Genomic DNA, 21,328 nt, shown 5'->3' on the forward strand with positions numbered 1-21,328 from the left:
TCTGCAGTTGCCAGAGAACGAATGTTGCAAAATGGAAAAGAAGGGAGAGACAACTAGCAATCTTGCTTGCGCCAATTTGCCTTTCGGCCATTGCGCCAAGTTAAATATTTGAATCGCCGCCGTTAATGGCGAGTCGCTTTCGGTCGATTCAAATATAAACGCTAGATAAATGTAGCATCAAGAGATGTAACAAAATGAAGTTGATTGTTTTTCCAGAAGGGAGATTATTAAAGGAACTGAAAGATTTTCCTACATGTGCACGAAACTTGAATACAATTATCGAGTTTACAATGAACTGACGAATGACTTCGTTATAACGGGAGGGAAGCCTTATCATGAAGTAATAAATCAACGATCTTCCATAAACACACGCCTTTATTACGTTTCACGTACAGATATATAGTGGCTGACTTTCATACGCTACGCGCACGTAAAGTACGTCGTCGTTGTAAGAAAAATAAAAAAGGGCTCGTGCTCTTTTTATTCCCTTCTCTCCTCCCACCTCATTTCTCAGACTCATTCATCGCTGTTCACTTTATTAGCAATGATGCATCAACGAGGTTTAAGTTCACGTCGTTGCCTCTTTTATTTTATTTTATTTTTTTTTTGTTTGATAGATGAGTCACGAGGTAGACGATCAGCCTACGGAGATTTTTACATCAATATTACAGTGTAACATTTTACTCAATAGCCATAATGCAATAGAGTCTCTTTAACTTTGACCCTACGGGGCGATAAGAGCGGAATGCCAAAGTTATAGAATACCCTCACCACGGCAAGAGTCTACCAATCACCGTGTACTTGCGCGAGCAAGGTACACGTGCTGTGGTGAGGGTATTGTATAAAAGGAAGGGGTACGATATTGGTGTTTGTAAAAGTACGTGTGAAGGAATGGAAAGGCCGATTACGGAGGGCCAAAATTAAGAAGGTTCTATTGTACCCTTTACATCCGTGTAGATCCCGTTGGGATCCTTAACCGTTAGGACAGATAGCATCTTATGATCGTATTGTCTCCGACCAGGGGTTTACTTTACGTCGAAGACGAGACTACTCACGTTTCTTAGACTTTTAAATGTCAAATATATATACACTGCAAAAACGTTTCCCAATCTGCAATTTTCAATTATACATTCACGTTTTTAACGTTGACCTGCTCGCGAGCTGCTATTATATATCACTCTGATTAATTTGCGCTCGAAGATTCGTGTTAACGTATGATTCAATAATTTTACAAATTCCTGCCTGATCGCTATCACGGAATTAGGTGGTTCACTCGAGATCACTTTGCTTAAGAGATGTGTATACATGTGTATGTATGTGTTGTGCGATGCTTAACGTATTGAATACATGTGTTACGTATTTAGTATCTTTCGTCCCCTCCGTATGTACATACATAACTCTTTTTTTGTTTTGCCTACGTTTGTAACAAACTTTTTCTTCCGATTTGCAATAGTCGCGTGTCTCTTCTTGTGGAAACCAATATTTAGCGCGCCTCGAAGAAGCGTCGTCCGTGAAAAGAAATTCGCGGCTTCTTGCGATTCCCATTCACAGGAGGGTCTCCTCAGAATAGTAACGACGCGAGTATTCGTCCTGAGCCCACGGCGAGGAGAGTTCTACGAGCTGTGCGTCCCTTATAATCGCACTCGTTGTGGCCGATCGTTGCAGCTGCAATCGGCGAGCGACTTTGCAGCCGAGCGCGGCCGGGCAGCCTCGTCAACCCCCCTCGGATAAATCTCAGCAGGAGCACTCTTCCTCCCTCGGCAGCTCGTGACCCAAGGAGCCCTTTATTGCAAAAGCGAGGGCATGATAAAGTAGAGGGAATTACACCAGAATTAGAAAGAGTTAGGTTTCAATAATGTCAGAAAAACTATAATCATTAAGGCTCTTTTCACTCACCCTTACTACCCCAGATTGTGACGTCAGAAGCGAGGAAATACTCGATAAAAATTCTTGCAAAATATATTCAAATAGAAATATGTTTCGATAAAACGACATTTGCAGTCGCTAGATTCTATTGTAAAATATATCGAACTATTTCTCTCGGGAAAGAATTAAATTATATTTATTTCCGTGTATTATATATTACAATTGGACAATTGTCATAACTTATATTGTTTTTGGTTAAGCATAATACATTTTTAGATGTATAATTATTTAACAATTAAGCGAAAAGAGAGTTTCGATACATTTTACGAATCGATTCTATCGATTGTGTTGTTTTGTTGAAACATATGTATTTCCATTTTAATATATTTTGTAAGAATTTTTGTTATGCACTTTCTCGTAATAGTAGTAGTGAATGAACAAGAGTCTTAATGCTTTGTTATTGACTGTTATTGAATTTATTAGGATTCAGTAAAGAGCAGTTCAGATTTTTTAATGTCTAAAAAGTTTTCTAAAATGTTTGCAATTTTAGCCAATAGGATGTCTTATTAATTCGCAATCAAGGAGTTTGCACGGGAAACGCATAGTAAATCTTGATATATGTATAATTCTATTTTTGCCTTTTATTTTTCGAAATATTATTTCTTCGTAACTGTATCATTTCTTCTGTAAAAGCACAAACTTTTGTGTTTTTTGTCTGCTTATTTTACGGAAAACCCCTTGATTGTAAATGTTCGAGTTGATTGGTGGACAAATTGCGTTTTAGTATTAAGTACCTTCGATCAAGGACCACGGTCATGTACAGATGGAAACTTTGCAGGACGCCGGATGTAGGGGGGAGGTCAAGTTACCTTCCTTAGTTCCGTATTGCCTGGCGTGCTCGAGCGTTGCGTTCGCGTTGTGATCTTCTCGTAAGGGATGCCCCTGCAGAGCGCGCTTGGGTCCAGGCTCAGGGTCGCCTTCAGGGTATTCTTCACCATACCGTTCACGTTGCTGACGTTGGCGTTGAGGCCGATGGTACGACTTGGCGAACAAGGACTTGGCGAACAAGTGCGCGTGTTGGGCGACGAGTTCGTCATCGTGTCGGGCGGAGTATCCGAGGATTGTGCTATCAGAGAGTCAGAATTGGTGTCGGTAGTCGTTGTGCTCTCATTACCATTTTTGCGATCTGTTATCGTGCTATCGATGTTGGCAGTCATATGACGTTCATCCTCTGGACGGTTGTTGCCGTTGTCTACATTATCACGATCTTCGATGTCGCTGGTTCGATGTATTGCCTTAGACTCTTGTCGATCCGATCGGTCAACTTTACGTTTGTCCTAAAGAGATAATAAGTAATATATATCTTAGCAGTAACGTAACTCTAATTTTAAAATAAGAATAAAGTATAACGTAACATTAAAATAGTTTTAAATGTAATGGAACGGTTATAAATTACAAATTTTGCTCAAAGCTTTCAAATAGGTACCTCGCTACTTTCGGTCTCCTCTTCGTCTTGATCTTCATTGTGATCGCTGTCGCCGTTATACATTTGCTCGAAGGTATCTATGCTGGAATCATACGTGTTGCAATTGTATATTTCTCGCCGACATCCCGTCGATTTGGCGTAAGATCCGCCGTATAACTTGCAGTCCTCGATCGATTTTTCATTCTCCGAATCGTAGGCGGTTCCGCCACCCATAGCTAGGTCCACGCGACGTGCAACGGATCGCGGATCGATGACCCTCGGTTGCATGTAACCGCAGCCATCCAACTGTCGAACAAATATAAAAGCTCACTCTCCTCACACATATGTCGAACTAGATGTAACATTTTCCTGTTTTATTTTACAACTATACTGACATCAGACTGCACGTTGATGCATTCCGCTTCTGGGTCTGGTCTCATGACCGTTATCTCACGATCGCAGATTGGCAATATATCGAAATTAGGCGTCGGTTGATTTATCACATCAGGATCCTTGGTAAAAAAAATATTAATTGATAGATTAGCTGTGAGATTGATTTTATATAAAAATAAAAATGAAATGATACAAAAGAAATTAATTTTTAAAAAACAGCATGGTTGAAATCGTTGTTATGCTCTTTCACCTGCAAACAATAGCCGATCCTTTCGGCAATGGTGGAGAAACTTGGCCTATCGTCAGGCCGTGGATGCCAACACCGCGTCATGATTCCGTATATAGGATCTGGGCATCCCGCGGGTTTCTCAAGACGGCCACCGGACGTTACCATTGACATGACTTCGCGATTTGCACATCCGGTATAGGGCATATAACCGAATGACATAATCTCCCATAAAAGCACGCCAAAGGCCCTACAACGTTACATTTACTCCTTATTTGTAATTTACATTAAACTATTCTCTTTTTATTCGTTTCAATTTTTATTTATTTTATTTTAATTAAAAAAAAAACAAATTGCGTCAGAAGCAAAAAACGGTGTGTATATTTTTGAAAAAGAAAATTGAGATTCAACGTTTTTTTTTTTTTTTTAATGAATATGAAATACGAAGTCTCACCAGACATCGGTCTTCGTGGTGAAGATGCCGTCCAAGAAGCTCTCGGGTGGCATCCATTTTATGGGCAGCATCGCCTTGCCACCTTTCCTGTAATAATCGCTTCGATAAATGTCCCTGGCCATACCGAAATCCGCGATCTTGACGGTACGGCCCGGTGCTTTAGTAGTCAACAAGCAGTTTCTAGCGGCGATATCTCGGTGTATAAAACGCGCTTCTTCCATATATTTACAACCGTTCGCGACGTCGTAGCCGCACATAATAAGGTCTAGCATCATTAATGATGTAGGTCGGTCCTGCAAAATGAAAAATATTCATATATGCTTCCTGGAAACTAGAAGAAACTATAGAATAAACTATAGTTACTTTAAAATAGGTGGAAAAGTCAAAAATATAATGCAATATATTTCACTCTCGCTTTTCTCTCAAACTGACAGCATTATCATAACGTTCTTATCGATACTCACTGATCGAGGCCGTTCTTCACGTAGGAAATTCTTGAGATCTCCTCCGGCTAATAATTCGAGAACGATGTACCTCGGATGTTTGTCGAAGGAGACGCCGATAAAATGTACTATGTTAGGGTGATTAAATTTGCTCATTATCAATGCTTCCATCATGAAATCAGCTTCCGCCTGCGTCGTAGATAAAGACGGTAGCGTTTTGACGGCAACGGGATGTTCCTCGCGTCTGTATTTGTATACACCCTGGTAAACTTCGCCAAAGGCGCCTTGGCCGAGAGGTCTGCGTCGAAAATCGTTAATGTTAATAATTGTACGTTCTGATTGATAAGTACATCTAATTGATATGCTAATCAGGTCTATTATATTCGTACTAACTTTACTAAAGCAATACATTCCCGGGGTATTTGCGGCAAGTCCTTGAAGCTGTAGAGATTGCCGGCAAATTCGTAGTTGGGGTTGAATTCGGTCATCATCGTGTCCGACACGTGTCCTCGACGCAATGCAGCTAATTCGGTGCCATTACCGAACATTACTTCGCGGCGACGCGAAAGCGCTTTTTGTTTTTGGTATCGTTTATCTGTCGAAAAATATAAAATGTGCAAGAAGAAGGAATTTATGTAGAAATAAAATAATTAACGAGATACTTCACAAATATTCAGCGATTAAATATAATAAGAAAGAAAGAGAGACCGAGATTGATTTTATTTAAAAATGAGAAAAAATAATTATAATCAAATAATCAGTTTCGCTCGTTAATTCTATCGATGCTGAAGAGTTATATTTTGAATAAAATAATTTTTATTATAGCTGTTATAGAGTGTATATTTTAAATATAAAAATAGGTCTCATTATTTAATATGTTGTATTATATGGAATTAAAGGTTTTTGTATACTTACAAAACATCAGCCAAAATATAATAATAAAGGTGATCACGCAGCCTACAATTATAAAATTGATGTAATGTTGAGGTCCATCTTTGGAATCGTCAGTCACTGAAATTCAACGTGATTTTATTTCGTTTACATTTACATGTAATAATGAGAGGGCGGCAGTGAGTATATTATGGAAGTTGTCCTTACTGATGCAAGATTTGGAGTTGTTGCTGAGCAACCAACCCTGAGGACAGAGACATTTGGTCTCGTTCAAATATTTATCAAGCGCGACGCAACGGTAATCGCAACCGCAACCGCTAATTGCGGGTATGACGAAGACCTCGCCCGGACCAGAATGAGCTGCAACTTTGTAGTAAACGTCAGTGAGCTTCTGACTGGCGTATGAGTAACCACCCTCACCACTTCCATCATTACGTCCGGCATTACCACCTGAAAAACGCAAAGTTACTTCTAGATTAATTCTGCACTGAGAAAAAAAATTACTAACTTGGCAAAACTTTCCGACTTTATTGGATTTCTCCAAGTATTTATTTGAATATATAAATACTTGAACTGAAGAAATTTAGTCAAGCTGAAAAATTTAATTAATTCGACAATTAATTTAGTCAAGCTAACAGCCTTCTTTCAATGTGAGACTCATTATTTGTGATGCATCTAAATCAGCAAGATTTATTTCAATCAATATTTCTTCAATCTCAATTTTGATATTTTAATTGCAAATTTTAAAAATATATTAAAAATTTTTTTAATTTACAGCAACATGTAAACATTATGGATTTAATTATAGAATGTTTAAATATTTTATATTTCTCTTTACCAACGTAACCGCCGCCACCACCTCCCGATTGGCAACCGCCCCCACCTCCACCAAAGCCTCCGTTGCCGTGGTCTCCGGTTTCGCAACCGAGTCCTCCTATACCTCCATAAATTAACGGCATTCCCCAGGTTTTTCGTTGAAAATTAGGCCACGTACCGTTCCAACTAGCACCGGGTCCACCTAGGAAAGATTTTAATCTTAAATTTGTATCTTTTTTTTTACTTCAAGTTTTGCACTTCTTAGAAATTTGCAAGTTGGAAATTTGTATTATGCATTTTAGAGAAAAGAACTAATTACCCATGCGTTCTGATACATTGGACGGAGAGGGTGTAGGTCTACCCGTGGGAAAGGGACCGCGTCCATGTTGTAATCCATTGTCCATAGAAGGATTCAATCCCAAACCACCGCCACCACCCGCGATTAAGATAGGTTCCAAATCGCCATTCGCTTTTAACTATAATCGATTACGGATTATGTTAAAATTGTATATTAGTGAGACAGAAATTAGTATAGAAAACTAATGCTAAGATTCTTGGTGCAAACACTATTGTGATTATAATTAAATAAAACGTCAACATTACTCATAATCAGCTGTAATAAGAAATAACGCTTTTATTTTTTGTTATTTTACTAAATTGCTATAATCATAATTTTACTAAAAATATAATATTTACTGTGAAGATGGCAGTTGCACCACCACCGCCGCCACCAGGATTCTTAAATTGGATCTTTTTTACTTCTCGTACTTTCGACGCTGTCTGCTGCGGTGACTGCAAGTCAGCTGATTCATCTTGACAAACGGTTGTCTTTAAGCCGAGATTCTAATAGACAAGACCAATAATATCAGTCTGTTAGAAACAATATTATAGACTGAAGAAATAAAGAATATTTTGTAATTTGTAATGCAACTGAGGGGAAAGATTTTTATTGCTGAAAAAATAAGCCGAATCGAGCATGAAACCTTTTTGAAACTAATTGTAGTATGTGTATATGAGTTTTTGAGAAAATCGATTTTAAAATGTTCTAAACGAGAGAAAGTCAATGCTGAAACAAATTTATCGACAGTGGAATTTCGAAAAATATTAATGAAAATTATAAAGTAGAGAAGCTTAATGGAAGATTAAAGATTAACTCATTAATATTCTTTACATTTTTATCTTTTCTTGAAAATAAATTTTCATGTAAAAGAAAAGTTTTATTTATTATACTTTTTTATGTAGAATTCTTCTTCCAACTGTAGTAACAATACTCACTTTGGGACAGGCGTCCGTTCCCTCTTGACCCATTATAAAATATAGTTGGTCGCCCTTCTGAAGCTCTATGACACCGCGAACAAATGCACCCAGGGTATTGCCGACGTTGCCCGAGCCCTTTCCTCCTCGTGCTCCGACAGCGATTAAACTATTTTTAAAAACAATTTATACTTGATTAAATTAAAACAATAGATTCGCTGTAGTATTTTATTTATCATTTCCCACCAGTATATGATATGATCTCAAAAGTATTTCTTCCAATTAATTGAGCACAGAAGTCGTACACTAACGAGATTTAAGTCTTTTCTATTTGTAACTAATTTTTCAGTTATCCGGCAAATCATCAATTTAATTTTAATTTCTATGAGTCAATTTCTCTGCTAAAATTGAGCAGCTGCTTTTTTATATGATTAAATTGATATTAATTATTACGTCAATCAGCCATCTTAAAAACTTTTACTATTGTCAATCTATATTTTAGATAATTTAGATTGCGTCTACTAACGTGTAGTATTCACCGCGTGGTGCCGTCCATCGTTGGACTCCTTCCAAATTAAAGGCCGATTTTTCCTCCTGATCTTGCGTTGAAGGTGGCACATACATTTCTATGTTTGTGTCGTTATATTTCTCAGTGCAATTTTCGACAGTAGGACCATACCTGCCGGTAACCCCGCAAGTAGAAATTCGGATAACTGAAAACAGTGCAAGATATAATTTAATAGCATTTTGGATAAGTTTATCAGTATGGATGTAAAAAATAAGATATTTTATTTGTATTTTTATTTTTAGTAACACGTGACATTATAAATATCTTTTTTCATGCACGCAGAATTATTGGAAAATTTTATTCACTTTTTTAACTTTTAATCTACCGTAAAAAACTTGTTAACAATAGAAGTAATTTGATGAATATGGATAAACAAACTTTATATAAAATTTATTTTTCTATTAACGAAATAGAACACAATCTTAAAAATATTTTTCAAACAAGATTTTTACATTTATAATAAAATAAAATTAACATGTTACAAAACGTGCACAAATAACACATTAAAAAAGTTTAATTAAACTTTATTGAATGCATCGCACTTCGTGTACCTGTCTCATTTATAAAATCCGGATGCTGTGACGGCACGGTACCAACAATGGGATGATAATAATCAAAATTGCCTACAATTTCTCGTGGAACTCCTGCAGAAAAGACATTCATGTGCGAATGGTGGAAAGCCGAAAATAACTAATTACGTATTAAAGAGACATAAAAAATAATGTTAAATTTACCGATGCCGAAACATTCTCGACTCAAGGTAATATCATCAATCGCAATATCACTTTTCGCGGAATACCCTCTAGATGCTTCGAATTGCAAGTGGTACCTACAATGCGTGTCGTATTGATAAAATTTAGTTCCTCATTCGAAATGAAGATTAGTCAAATTTTGCATTAATATATTATTTTACTTATATTGTTAGGTAGTCTTCTATAGTATATATATTTACCTGTATCTTATATCAGGTAGAACAACCGCTTCGCTATACCAAGCGTCGCTATTAGCTCCGTAAGACCACCACAAATTTTCGGTATGATTTCCATATGGTTTTATTTGGACCAAGAAGAGCCCAAGAGATGCAGTATGCGGACCATGTTTGTGATAGAAAAAGCGTATCTAAAAGCATTTTTCGTTTATAAGATATTTGTTAAAATAACAAGTAAAAATCTTTTGTTAAAAAGGATAGAATAGATTTCTATCTAAATTCCTTCCGTTGAGAAATAATCAGATTGCACTTTTTAGAGACATTTTCAAAAAGAAAACATTTATTATCCATTACCATTTATAGTAAAAATAATAAATAAGTCTCATTGATAACTATAATGTTTCAACTTCAAATATAATATTAAATAATAATGTTCTTCTGTAGCAGTTAAATTGACAGATTATCCAATATAATTTATCACTTGATTTCATTGATCTCAGTCAGTAGAATTTATCGCCGTTAATTTTATCGGCGATATATAAAATCATTAAATCGATTTAAATCTCTCTGTAATTTAAGATAGACAAGATTGGTAATAATTGAAGAAAAATGTGAACGTACTTGACACGATTGATAAAAAGGATTTTTAGGGTTACTGCTGTAAGGTGGTGTAGGATTATACACTGGACTTGTGAGGGTGCCTCTACTACCATATGCGACAGCAGTGTGTTTAGAAGCCATGTTTACGAACGCATATGTCCCTGCCAAATAGATAACAGTTCGTTATTCTGTGAACAAATTGAATCTCTCGCCGCATGATCTATATTTAAACGCATACCAGTTTCATTACGATAAGTGTGATCGTAACTAGGTCCGGTTCTTTCGGTTGGCGTGGGTCCCTTGTGAAGGGTCCAATTTAGGGGTCTCCCAGGAACGTTTGTCCATCCGCACCAACCGTTCTCAAAATTGCACCTTGCGTTCTTCGGTATTTGGTCTGCGGAATATTGTGAACGTGCAATTGAATTGTACGAAATCTACATCTCAAAGATAGAGCGTAAAAACATCAGGAAACTCGATATTCTAGGAAACGTAAGGTAATTTAAAATTTAGAATGTACGCACCGCAATCGAGCTCCTCGTCTTCGCCGTCGGCACAGTCCTTTGTAAAGTCGCAAATACGGGTCCTGTTTAAGCAGGAGCCGTTGTTACACCGAAACATATCCCTGGCACTACAATTCCCGATAAATTCTAGGATAGATAAGCAAAAAAAGTTATTGTTTCAATTATAGAACTTTAATTTTTTATGTACGTTAATTTCTTCTAATATTATAACTACTCTTGCAATCGTGTACCAATCGCATCTCTTTTAAAACTACGGCCATTATCGATTAAAAACGTCTACATTAAGCGTCTGCATTCATTTAATTAATTCCATGTATAATGGAATACATGTATATAATGTATATAATATAAATTAAACAAATAATAGGTCATCGTGGATTAATATCGTCGCAGAGGTATGGGCATAATTAATACACGACAAACAAAATATTCCATTAGCTTAATTATTTGAAAATATTTTTATTCATTACCTGGAAAGCAATTAATTAGGCGAAGGTTGTCGACGCCGATACTCGAATTAGAAAAGGGTCCGAAGACCTCCAAATGTATTTTGTAGGACTGATCGATTGGGCGTAATAAAAAACTTATTTTTTGCCATCTGAAACAACATTTAGGCAGTGTTTTTTTAGACCTATCTTCTGAAAATCTATACCACAGCATCACATTAAAAAAAGACATGTGCACATACGTGGCGGTATTATTTCCGGCTTTCGTCACCGCGATGGAAGTCAAGTTGTTGGTTTGTGTCACAAGATTTATAAATCCGTTTTCCATCTCCACCATATAAAGCCAGAACTCAATGCGGCAACGCGGACCCGTGTGAGAAATCGCTTTGGACCATATTTCGGCGTCCCCTTGCCCGCTGAACCACAGGAAGTGGCCTTCAAACAGAGCGGACGGCTAATTAATTTTCCTAAAAGTTACTTGTACGCGTAATTAAAGAAATCAATCGTACACCAGATTTTCTTTAATTTTAGAGTTGGATTCTAATTTTATTAGCCAAATTCTTATCTCGAGACTATAACAACGCATCCTATTATTTTATATTTTGGTTCATGCCATCTACCCAGCGATGTATGCGTTCCATTAATTTATATCTTCAGAACAGCTGCTTTTCTCTTTATATTCTTTCACATTTTTCAATTTTAAATGTAATTTTTTTTACTTACTAAGTTTTTTTTCTATACATTTTTTTTCATATATTCTATATGCATAATTCTTATTCTTTAATGTTTATTTTTATTGTACATTTTTATTGCGAAATCTGTACCTCTCTCTTTATTTTTGTATTATTTATTAAGATAGGTTAACAAACAGCACCACTGCTGATGTCTCACTTTTGAAGTGCAGTTTTCAAACTAAAATGCTCTTACGTATAAACACTTGCTTTTCAATAAAGCTATACGATAATAATTTCTTTTGAAAAAAAAAAAAAAAATGTATAAATGGCCCAAAGTTTTCGTACCATTGGATGAGTTATCGGCATCCGTAGTCGGAAAGAATTTTGACGAGCTGGTGCGTGACGCCTTGACTTTCTTGAAACCCCGAGTCTCATCCCAGAACCAGTCGCACTCTTTGTCCAGATCACAGTAACCAAGTTGCGAATGTTGAGGTGAATTTTTCGGCAGGACTGCCAGGAGCTCCTTAAAGCTCTTTCCGTGCCACGTGCTGAATTTGGAGCCATAGGTCATTGTGACGCAGCAACAAATCAGGACGATCCGAAGCAACAATCCACCACTGCCGCCGTCATGTACAGACACGTGCCGACGATCACACGTGCGGCTCGTCTGACTGTAACCCGCGATGGTGCTCGCCAGCCTCGGCCGCGTGTCGTTGATCATTACTCCGCGATTTCGTCCAGTGGCCGTTCAACAGTTCCCGACAAGGTCATGCACAGCATCGCGCGTTCTGCTTTCCCGAGATAGCAGACATGATTCTGCAAAACGTTGCTGCTTCTCGACGAAAATTAGAATTTAGAGAGAGTCCCGCCGAGTAAGAACGCCGAGAACGCACATTTCAAAGGTGCTAACGGTGAAAAATTTACAACGATAAGTGCGATGATGAGCTTCGGTATTACTCTCTTATTATTTAACAGCTTTATTTGGGACTTTCTTGGCTATGGTCGTCTTCCATTATTTTCAAGACCGAAATCCTATGCACACAAATATTTTGAGTTATATATAATGTATGCAATACATGGACAGATTACATATATTTTATTTTATACATACATGATAAATGATAACTAAAAAAACTTCAAAAAAATGTTTCAAATAAAAATTGTACAGTTTGAAGGAGAACTGTGAAATCAATTTTGGAAAAAAAAAATTTTTTTTTAAATTTATGTATAAAGGTTATTTCAATTTCTTAAATGGAATTTTTTTACACGAGATGATTTCTTCATATTTTCCATAAAACTATTAGAGTACATTTATCGAAAAATCAATAGTTTACGAGATGTATTTTATATACTTCATTCCGACATATTTCGACACGATAAGTATAAAATATCTCTTAAATTAATGATTTTTCGATAATTGTATTTAATACTTTTATGCACATAATAATGAGATAAATCTATTGGGGCAAATAAATATAGTTGCTTTAAAAAAAAAAATGTAGTTGCATATTGTAAATTGTAAAGCGACTGTGTTTTTTTGTACCAATTAATACATCTCATTATTCTGTGTATGAAAGGTATAATTATGAAAAAATTAATCGTTTACGAGATATTTAATATTTCATATCAAAGTATAGCATTAATATATGTATAAAATATCTTGTAAACTATTGATTTTTCAATAAATCTATTTTGATACTTTTATATGCAGAAGAGATAATTAAAGGGACCATTAATGCGCGATAAAGATCATACAATTTCATAAAAAAAAAAATGGAATAATACGATCTTTTAAATTTATAAAATAATCTTTATGTAACTTTCTTTTGTTCCTTGAAAATTGATTTTACCATTATTTGTGATTTTTACCATTATTTCCTTCAGACCGCGTAAACTTTTATTTGACATATTTTTTCGTAAAGAGCTTTTATTTTAGTTATTTACATTTTTCATGTTATATGGATGACCACATCACTCTGTATGATCACATCTTCAGGCTATTTTATATAAAATGTAGAACGTAGGTTATAGGTCGCAAATACAGATGCGATAGCTTAACAGAAATGTCAATGATATTACCAACGCTTTTATCTGGCTGTCATGTTTGCGATCTGTAATCCATATTCTGTATCTTATGTAAAATAACTTTTATTTAAAAAATAAAATAAAAGAATGACTTTAGTTTTTAGAGAAAGAAGGGAAAAAGTTTGCATGCGTCTCTCTTCTTCGATTTTAATGATAGCTTTTAATGTTTTATATCCCGATTTTTAATATTTATTGCCTTGATAATAACGATGACAATTTACATTTTAAGATGGAATTTTTCCAAAGTTCTTCTTAGAAAATATTTCTTATATTTATTATATCAAATTTGCAAATACAATTAATTTTATTTATTTCTCATGTTTTTGATCTTTATATATAAATTTCTTGACATAATTATACATTTAATTAAATTTATATGTTCAATTAAGAAGCAAACATTTTGGTTATTAGTTGAAATTTTGATACATTGTTTTTTATATAAATCTTATATGTTAATTCTATAAGTAATGGAATATGATATTAATGGTCATCTTTTATAGTTATGTCATAGTTACGCTAGGAAATGTTTTCTGCAATGATGTATTATGCAAAAGTACTAAATTTGTTCAATGTTAAAATTTAATATCTAAAACATCATGTCCATGCCGTCATCCGTATAACAAAATAATGAATGATATAGCACAAGTTAAACGGAATTTTGAGAGAAAACGATTTAATGAAACGAAGCTGTGAACGCCGGAAATGGAATAATTTATTTCCCGATATTCCTTGATTTCCTGCTTGCGCGCGGGGGATGAAGTTATGCCTGTTATCTCACTAGCCATCATCGGTATTTCAGAAGCGATTGATGCTATAATAATTAAAAGCGGGCAGTGCCAAAATACATTTTCATTTATTTGGTTTTAGATTGATTACAATATTTTCTCGCTTTCTCATGTGCAGAGAAAATCTTACAGAGATGAAAAATAAATTGCTGATATGTGAAGAAATATATTTCATCTAAAAAAATATAAATCTTACAAAACAGAAGAGAGAGAGAGAGAGAGAGAGAAAGAGAGAGAGAGAGAAGAAAACATTGATAACGTATAGGTGTATTCATACTTTCTATGAATAATTAGAAATTATTTTCAATTTTTGACCCGTAAATTTTTTTAAGAAATGAGAATCAAAGACGAAAAACTGCAAATTTATATTTAGCTTTAGGTTCAACTTTACGATTTTAACTTTTATTTCAGCTTATTTTAGTCTCAAGGCTTTAGTTCTGAACTTAATCGGTTTTTATTATTAGAATTATATTTTATCCCGCACACATCGTACGCACGATGAAAATTTATCAATGCGTATTTCGACGCGCGAACCATACGGAGATCGCGGAGATCGCGTATAAGGAGAACAATTGAACCTATTAGTTCAATTTCGCCTACGCATATTCTTTCTCTCTTTCCCTCTCCGTTCTGTGACGTGCGTCGTGATTAAGTGTCAAAGTGTAGCATTGTCGCAGATTATGCGGTGAGTTAACGCGCTTTAACTCGCCTTCATCTTGCGGCGAAGTGACGATTCGCTCGGAAACGAAAACGTACACACGAGTCTCTCGAAAAGCCGCCTTAAGCGAGTCGCGTGATTTAGCCCGATCTCCGGCAAATTTTTATTTTCTTTACGAGCGCGATTAGCGGCCTCGAAAACAACGGGCAGCTATTGTCAGCTTGGAATATCGATTACCGAATCGTATACACCGAATATCCGCTCTTGTCGGCCAATTGCGGCACTCCTGCGACCCGCGGTAATCATTCGAATGCCACCATTAATCCTAAAGAGCTCCGATCGAAACACTCGACATTATTTATCAAGCCGCTTAAGGGGGAAAAAAAAAGAAATCCGATTTCAGCGTATTAAAGAGACATTCCGCGAAAAGCGAGTGCGAAAGTCATGATTTGCGAAAATGGGAATGTACAGGAAGTATTAGAGAATGATACTCTTTATCGCATTTGAATTAACGTGTTACGCGTAATTTATATAAGGAACAGATGACAGATTAAGAAAGTTAACATTTAATTAGATTGATCGTGTTGCCAACATCTTTCTTGTATTTACTTATGTATTTAGTAGTTTTAAAAAGAATCGTTTACCTGTTAGTAAAAAAACTCATGCGCGGTGATGGATTAGCGTGTCGACAAGTTATTTATAGCACCTTCCTAATTCAAGATTTTCTCTCTTTCTCTTCGTTCCGCCCTTCTGTCTCACGTGCTTGATTAATTCAACTTTCAACACGGTCTGTCTGTACGTAAAAGCACCAAGACACAGCGCGATCTAAAATGTACTGCGCGCAGGATGTAGTAACAACGATCTGTACGTTCTCATGTCTCGTTAACAGCAATCGAGGAAAGCGTTTTGCTCTCTGTCTTTCCTTCAATCACATCTCCCTCTCTCTTTCTATCTGCCTCTCTTCCGGAGGATTTGAGCGATCGCTTGGCTTATGGTTATTTCCGCGGATTATGTCGCACCCTCGTTTGGCACCCTATAATATATATAGCCCTCTAAGTATCAACTTACAAGAATTGAAAGCCGACTCTTTTCATCAATATTCGCAAAATTCGTTTATAGTTATTTTCGCGGATTATGTCGCACCTTTATTTGGCATCTTACAATACATATAGCCCTCTAATTATCAACTTACGAGAATTGAAAGCCGATTCTTTTATGAGTATTCGCAAAATTCGCGTATTTACGCAATCGCATATCACGTAATGGCTATAAGGTTTTTTAATTTATGGTGTGTACTGTTTGTTACGCAAATCACAGTCCTTTTAATAACACTTTGAATAACAAAGATTGTTGCTAGGTCAAAGCGGACAATGTCGTAACATAATTAAGACAAGTTACGTCGATATCACTATATAGTTTTACATTGTGTTCTCGACTGTGATGATTTCTCGCACGTGCGGCGTTTGTGATCGTGCACGAGACGCGTGTTCCCCTCCGTTCCTCTTTTATAGCCCAAGGTAAAAGGTAAAACAAAAAATTCTATCAACAATTAGATAATCCAATTATTGGACAATTAAACGATTAATAATTGAAATTTTTGTAAATTGATATAAGCGTTTACTAATTGAAAATATCATAAAATAATGACATATTGAAGTAATTTTCCTATGTTAAAAATATCATATATTAAAAAAATAAAGATATTTTTTAACATTAAGAAAGATTTTTAAAATTTAAATGTTTTTTAGTATATGTATTAAATATGTTATATGTTATATATATTTATTTAATACATTGGCAGTGTAATATGTTATTATATTATATATTTTTTCTTTTTATTTTATTATATAGATTGATCTATATGAAATATATGCACTCTCTAAATTCTTTGGAGTGGAAACTCATTCTAAAAGAGAGTGAAAATTCAACCAGTTTTGAAAAAGAGTGGCTGAATTTTCACTCTTCAGAGTGAAATTCCACTCTAAAGAATTTAGAGAATACATTAAAATCATCTTTGTGCTTTTGAAAATATTGATATGAATATATTAATAATGATTTAATATTTCGAATTTAATTTTTTCTCTTTTAATATAAATGTTCTATTTTACTATTTTATTTCTAGCGGTCAACATCACATAAAGCGTTTTTAGCGCCATTAATATCAATTAATATCGTTCATTAAATGAAGTCATGTTTGAGTAACGTCCGAATTCCGCGCGTGGATTTTATAATACATTCTTCCATTTGTGTATCTTGCGTTCATACATTTTATTATTTTTAAATATTTTATGATTGCACTGAAAACTATTTTAGTCGTAAAAAATTATTGCTATCATTTAGGGATTATTTAGTGAAAATTTATTTTGTTTCAGTTTCACTTGATTAATTAAATGATTCATTTTACGCGGCGGTGTTGTAGATAGATGCAGATTCGAGGTAGATAGATGCAGTTTCGACAATCAGTACGCTGTAAAGTAGTAATATATTGTATCAAGTGCCATATTATCACGTACTTTCGATGGAACAGCCGTCCTCGCTTTTGCTTTACATCGCCATTCAAAAATCTGCAATAACGGGGCAATCTCTCCTCGCGAGACGCATCACAGCAAGAGTCGTGCCTGCGACAACTCGCGTTCACTAATTCTTCTTGTTAAATATCCGAAACAGATGCAAACACAAACGAACGAGGTCTATCCGCGGTGCACTCGCGATGATATCGAACGGGTTTATTGCGTCTGAGAATTTCGGGCACAATTCCGTACGTTCGTGCAACGTCGATCGGTCCGAGAGATATCCGAGGAGATTCCGCTGGATATCTCGTGAATCACACTTGGCGTTCGATCGCACATGGAACCCAGTGATCCCGATGCTGATTTTCGCGATAACATCGGACGGGCAACATCCGCGGCGTCCCTTTCGCTGCGGGGAAACGTTCGAGTTTGGATCCGGAGGTGTTTTACGAAGCACGAAGATCGCGCCGCGGCCGCACCGTCCCGCCTGTGCGTAGACACGCACGCGTGCGCGCGTACATTGCGTGAAAGCGTTACGCGATCGGCGTACGACGTCGCTCTGACGACGACCGGCGAGATCACGCACGCAGCATCGCCGTGTTCTCTAGGACCGCGCTCCAGCCGGAGGACTCGTGCCGCCGCTCTTTCCGCTCCGCTTTTCGGTGCTTATCGATCGGTTGTCTCTCCTCGTCTCTCCGTATGGCTCTCGCGGCCCTCTTGCACACACCCGTCACGGGCGAAAGACGTGTCTTCCTCCCCGCGTGATTACGGCGCCGAGATTGCCGAGTCGTAGCCGAGTAGACGAGTGTCGCTTAACGTTAATCCCGACCTTAAAATGCCTCGCGCATGAGGACATGAGGACCTGTCGACGAGACCCTCGGCCGCGTCCTCCGCGGGGTATCGTTTCGTCCCCGAATCTGTGTAGCTCGTGGCGGCGGAGCGGAGCGCCGCGCACTCTCTCTTTCTCCTTCTTCCTGTCTCGCTCTCTCCGCGCGCGCGTGGACCACACGGGGAGATTACGACCCGCGTTCTCGCGTCCTCACCATCCGGCGGGGGTGAGATGGAAAGAGCAGAAGCGCGAGAGAAAGAGAAAATAGGAGAAAGAGGAAGACGGAAAGAGAGAGAGAGAGACAGAGAGAGAAAGAGGTGAAGGGATGAAGAGGTGGCGAATGATCGTCTCGCGATCGAAGACGTTAGCGGCGTCGGGAGGCCTACCTCTTTTCGGTACCTCCCAGCATCCAGGCACCTCGGCATCCTCCTCCCTCTCTCTCTCACACACACACACACACACACACACACACACACACACACACACACACACACACACACACACACGTAGCGCCGTGACGTGTTGCACGCGTGGTCACTCGTGAGCTCGCGAGCACCGGGCGCGTCGATCGATCGGACGTTTTCATCCCGCCTTGCAGCATCCAGAGAGCGCACGTTCCTCGTTCGCGGGAACGGTTGCTGCGCTTCTCCGACAGTGAACCGCGTATCGTTCGAAGTGACAATAGACATTTTGCCTTCGACAAACAGGCATACTGACAGACGCATATGTACTATTTGAAATGTCTAAAGCAGCAAACCGAAAATATTAAACTACAGGAGAGGATGTTTGCATATAAGCATCTGCTTCGAGCGCTGATCTCTGAACTTACGTCACGTGCACTATTTGGGTGGATGTGGATACAACACACCTCGCGTCGATGTGATGGATAAATAAAATTGCAGTACCTACGATCAAAAACTAGACGCTACAGTTTTCTTCGTTAAACATTTTTAACGCGCGATATAAAAATATAGAAAAAAAGAATCGTACACTTTATATGTTAGATTTTTTCACGCGCACGTGTGAAGCCAAACAAATTCTTTTGATAGGAAACTAATTGTAAGTGCGATGAGGCTTCCCATGGGAAGCACGATCTTTGCCTCTTTATTGTATTGAATTTTTAATATCGAGGGAAGGGGAGTAGGAATTGCTTGGGAGGGTTGCGGAAGATTGGTTGAGCAAAAGGAGGGCTATAAAGAGAAAGACATGCAAGGGAAGAAAGGGATTCTAGAACCATGAAAAAGGGCGGGAGTGCGGTGGATGCTGTGGGAGAAAGATAAGAAGAAAGTAGAAAGAAAAGATATACACGCGACAAAGTAACAGGACACCCTTAGATTTTTTACCTTCCCAAACTAATAGTATGTAAAACGATTTTGTATATAGGCGTATAAACAGTTTTTCCTTTATTAGTAAGATGCGAAGAAATGGTTGCTGTTTTCCGGAATTATGTCTATGTGAAAAACGGGTGCGACAAAATGATAGGACGATGTGAAAGAAATAAGATTTTTATTTAATTTGAATAATGTATACACTTTTCTTTTTTTTCTATAACTTCTAACACTTCTTTCTCTTAGGTAATGATTTTTATAATATTTTTAAATACTTACGCGAACTCTTATTCTAAGCCTCTTTAATTACGGTTCTTAGCTCTTCAGAAGAAACAGAATTGTATTGTCTACAGTTTTGGTTGACGTTACGAACTAGTTGTCTCCATACGTTTTCGATAATGTTTAGGTCTGGGGACATTGCCAAGGTAAAACATTATGTTATTTTGTTCAAAATAATTATTTACCACTTTGCAGTATGCACTGCTGCATTGTCTTGTTGAAAGATGAATTCACCTCCACAAATTGATTTGATATTTACTATTTCCTCATCAATTAATTTTATATAGTCATTACTTTTTAATTTAGCATCAATAAAATGAATTATTTGTTTTTTCTCTGTATCTAATTCTTTCCCGAATCATAATCCCTCCTTTCATTTGGCGTTTTATTTGAAACATTGGTTCTTTTCTGAGATCATGAAAATAATACGACCAACCATCTGGTTTATCAAGTGTGAAACTTTTCTCATCCGTAAATAATACTTTTCTTCATTTTTTTTCTTCGTCTAATGTGCTCTCGGACGCATGCTATTCGATTCTCGATGCGTTTCTTAATGGCGGCTTTTTCTGAAGTTTTTTTGCGCTTAATGTGATCTGCTCGTTGTAAAATAAGTTGTACGTTCCTCATATTAGTTTCTACTTCTGCCTATACTAATTGACGTGATGTCATAGTATAATTTGATGCTATTTGTAATATCTTCCGTATATCACAATTATTCGCAGCATAAGATCGACCTTTGCCTGTCTTTTTGTCATAATTTTTGGGATTCTTCAGAAAGTTTCTAATCATATTTCGACTTCTTTTTGTCACTCTTGAAATTTTAGAAAGATTTGCTTTTTCTTTTTTTTAAGTTCAAGATTTAATATTTTTCTCGTTTTTACTTAAATAAGTACCACGACCCATTTTTTAACATTTAATAAGCCAAAACTAATATCAAAATTTTTAACACGCTACTTACGATTGAAAAATAATAATTTAAATATTATCTCGGGCTTAATCTTTCAACAGATACTTTGATACTGTCTACTGCCCTATTTTGTCGCACCCATTTTTTACATAAACAGATAAAATTCCGGAAAACAGTATAAACAGCGACCATTTTTTCACATCTTACTAATGAAGGAAAAACTGTTTATACGCCTATATACAAACTATTATACATACTATTATACATATTATTAGTTTAAAAAACATGAAAAATCTAAGGGTATCCTATTACTTTGTCGCGGAGTGTGCTTTTTTACCGCGCATGTTGAAACGAGGTGCGTGAATCCTAGAAATAATTTAACAACTCAGCTATTTCTTTCTA

General features: G+C 36.7%; 2 protein-coding genes across 4 annotated transcripts in view; one reads left to right on the forward strand and one right to left on the reverse strand.

Moving 5' to 3' along the window:
- The window catches only part of LOC105197865 (histone-lysine N-methyltransferase trithorax), a 102,044-nt gene that overhangs the window by 20,238 nt on the left and 60,478 nt on the right, over window positions 1-21,328 (forward strand). The gene's annotated exons all lie outside the window — the stretch shown is intronic.
- Window positions 358-18,851, reverse strand: LOC105197862 (ALK tyrosine kinase receptor). Of its 3 annotated transcripts, XM_026137423.2 has the most exons (26): window positions 17,587-18,851; window positions 15,718-16,106; window positions 11,891-12,577; window positions 11,114-11,306; window positions 10,896-11,023; window positions 10,426-10,551; window positions 10,143-10,298; window positions 9,926-10,065; window positions 9,329-9,495; window positions 9,111-9,205; window positions 8,928-9,020; window positions 8,335-8,521; window positions 7,830-7,977; window positions 7,251-7,397; window positions 6,874-7,030; window positions 6,577-6,756; window positions 5,946-6,188; window positions 5,763-5,858; window positions 5,241-5,442; window positions 4,869-5,145; window positions 4,405-4,697; window positions 3,975-4,200; window positions 3,727-3,843; window positions 3,353-3,637; window positions 2,736-3,203; window positions 358-1,782 (listed from the first exon to the last, which is right to left on the reverse strand). In XM_026137423.2, the coding sequence occupies exons 3-26, from the start codon at window positions 12,264-12,266 to the stop codon at window positions 1,735-1,737; spliced, it is 4,548 nt and encodes a 1,515-aa protein (XP_025993208.2). In that variant the 5' UTR covers window positions 12,267-12,577; window positions 15,718-16,106; window positions 17,587-18,851; the 3' UTR covers window positions 358-1,734. The 3 variants fall into 3 exon arrangements, 2 of the variants coding, with proteins under 2 accessions (XP_025993208.2, XP_011162751.2); XM_011164449.3 differs by lacking the exon at window positions 15,718-16,106; XR_003268992.2 differs by lacking the exons at window positions 15,718-16,106; window positions 17,587-18,851 and having other exon boundaries at window positions 2,661-3,203; window positions 11,891-12,266.

This window comes from Solenopsis invicta, chromosome 10 (assembly GCF_016802725.1).
Source record: "Solenopsis invicta isolate M01_SB chromosome 10, UNIL_Sinv_3.0, whole genome shotgun sequence".
In the NCBI taxonomy this organism is placed as follows: domain Eukaryota; kingdom Metazoa; phylum Arthropoda; class Insecta; order Hymenoptera; family Formicidae; genus Solenopsis; species Solenopsis invicta.

Coding starts and splice junctions, on each gene's coding strand:
- LOC105197862 (XM_011164449.3), bottom strand. CDS start 12,266: ATGATCAACGACACGCGGCCGAGGCTGGCGAGCACCATCGCGGGTTAC. Junction 7,031..7,250: donor GTGCAACTGCCATCTTCACA/GTAAATATTATA, acceptor AATCGATTATAG/TTAAAAGCGAATGGCGATTT. Junction 4,201..4,404: donor ACCACGAAGACCGATGTCTG/GTGAGACTTCGT, acceptor GTAACGTTGTAG/GGCCTTTGGCGTGCTTTTAT.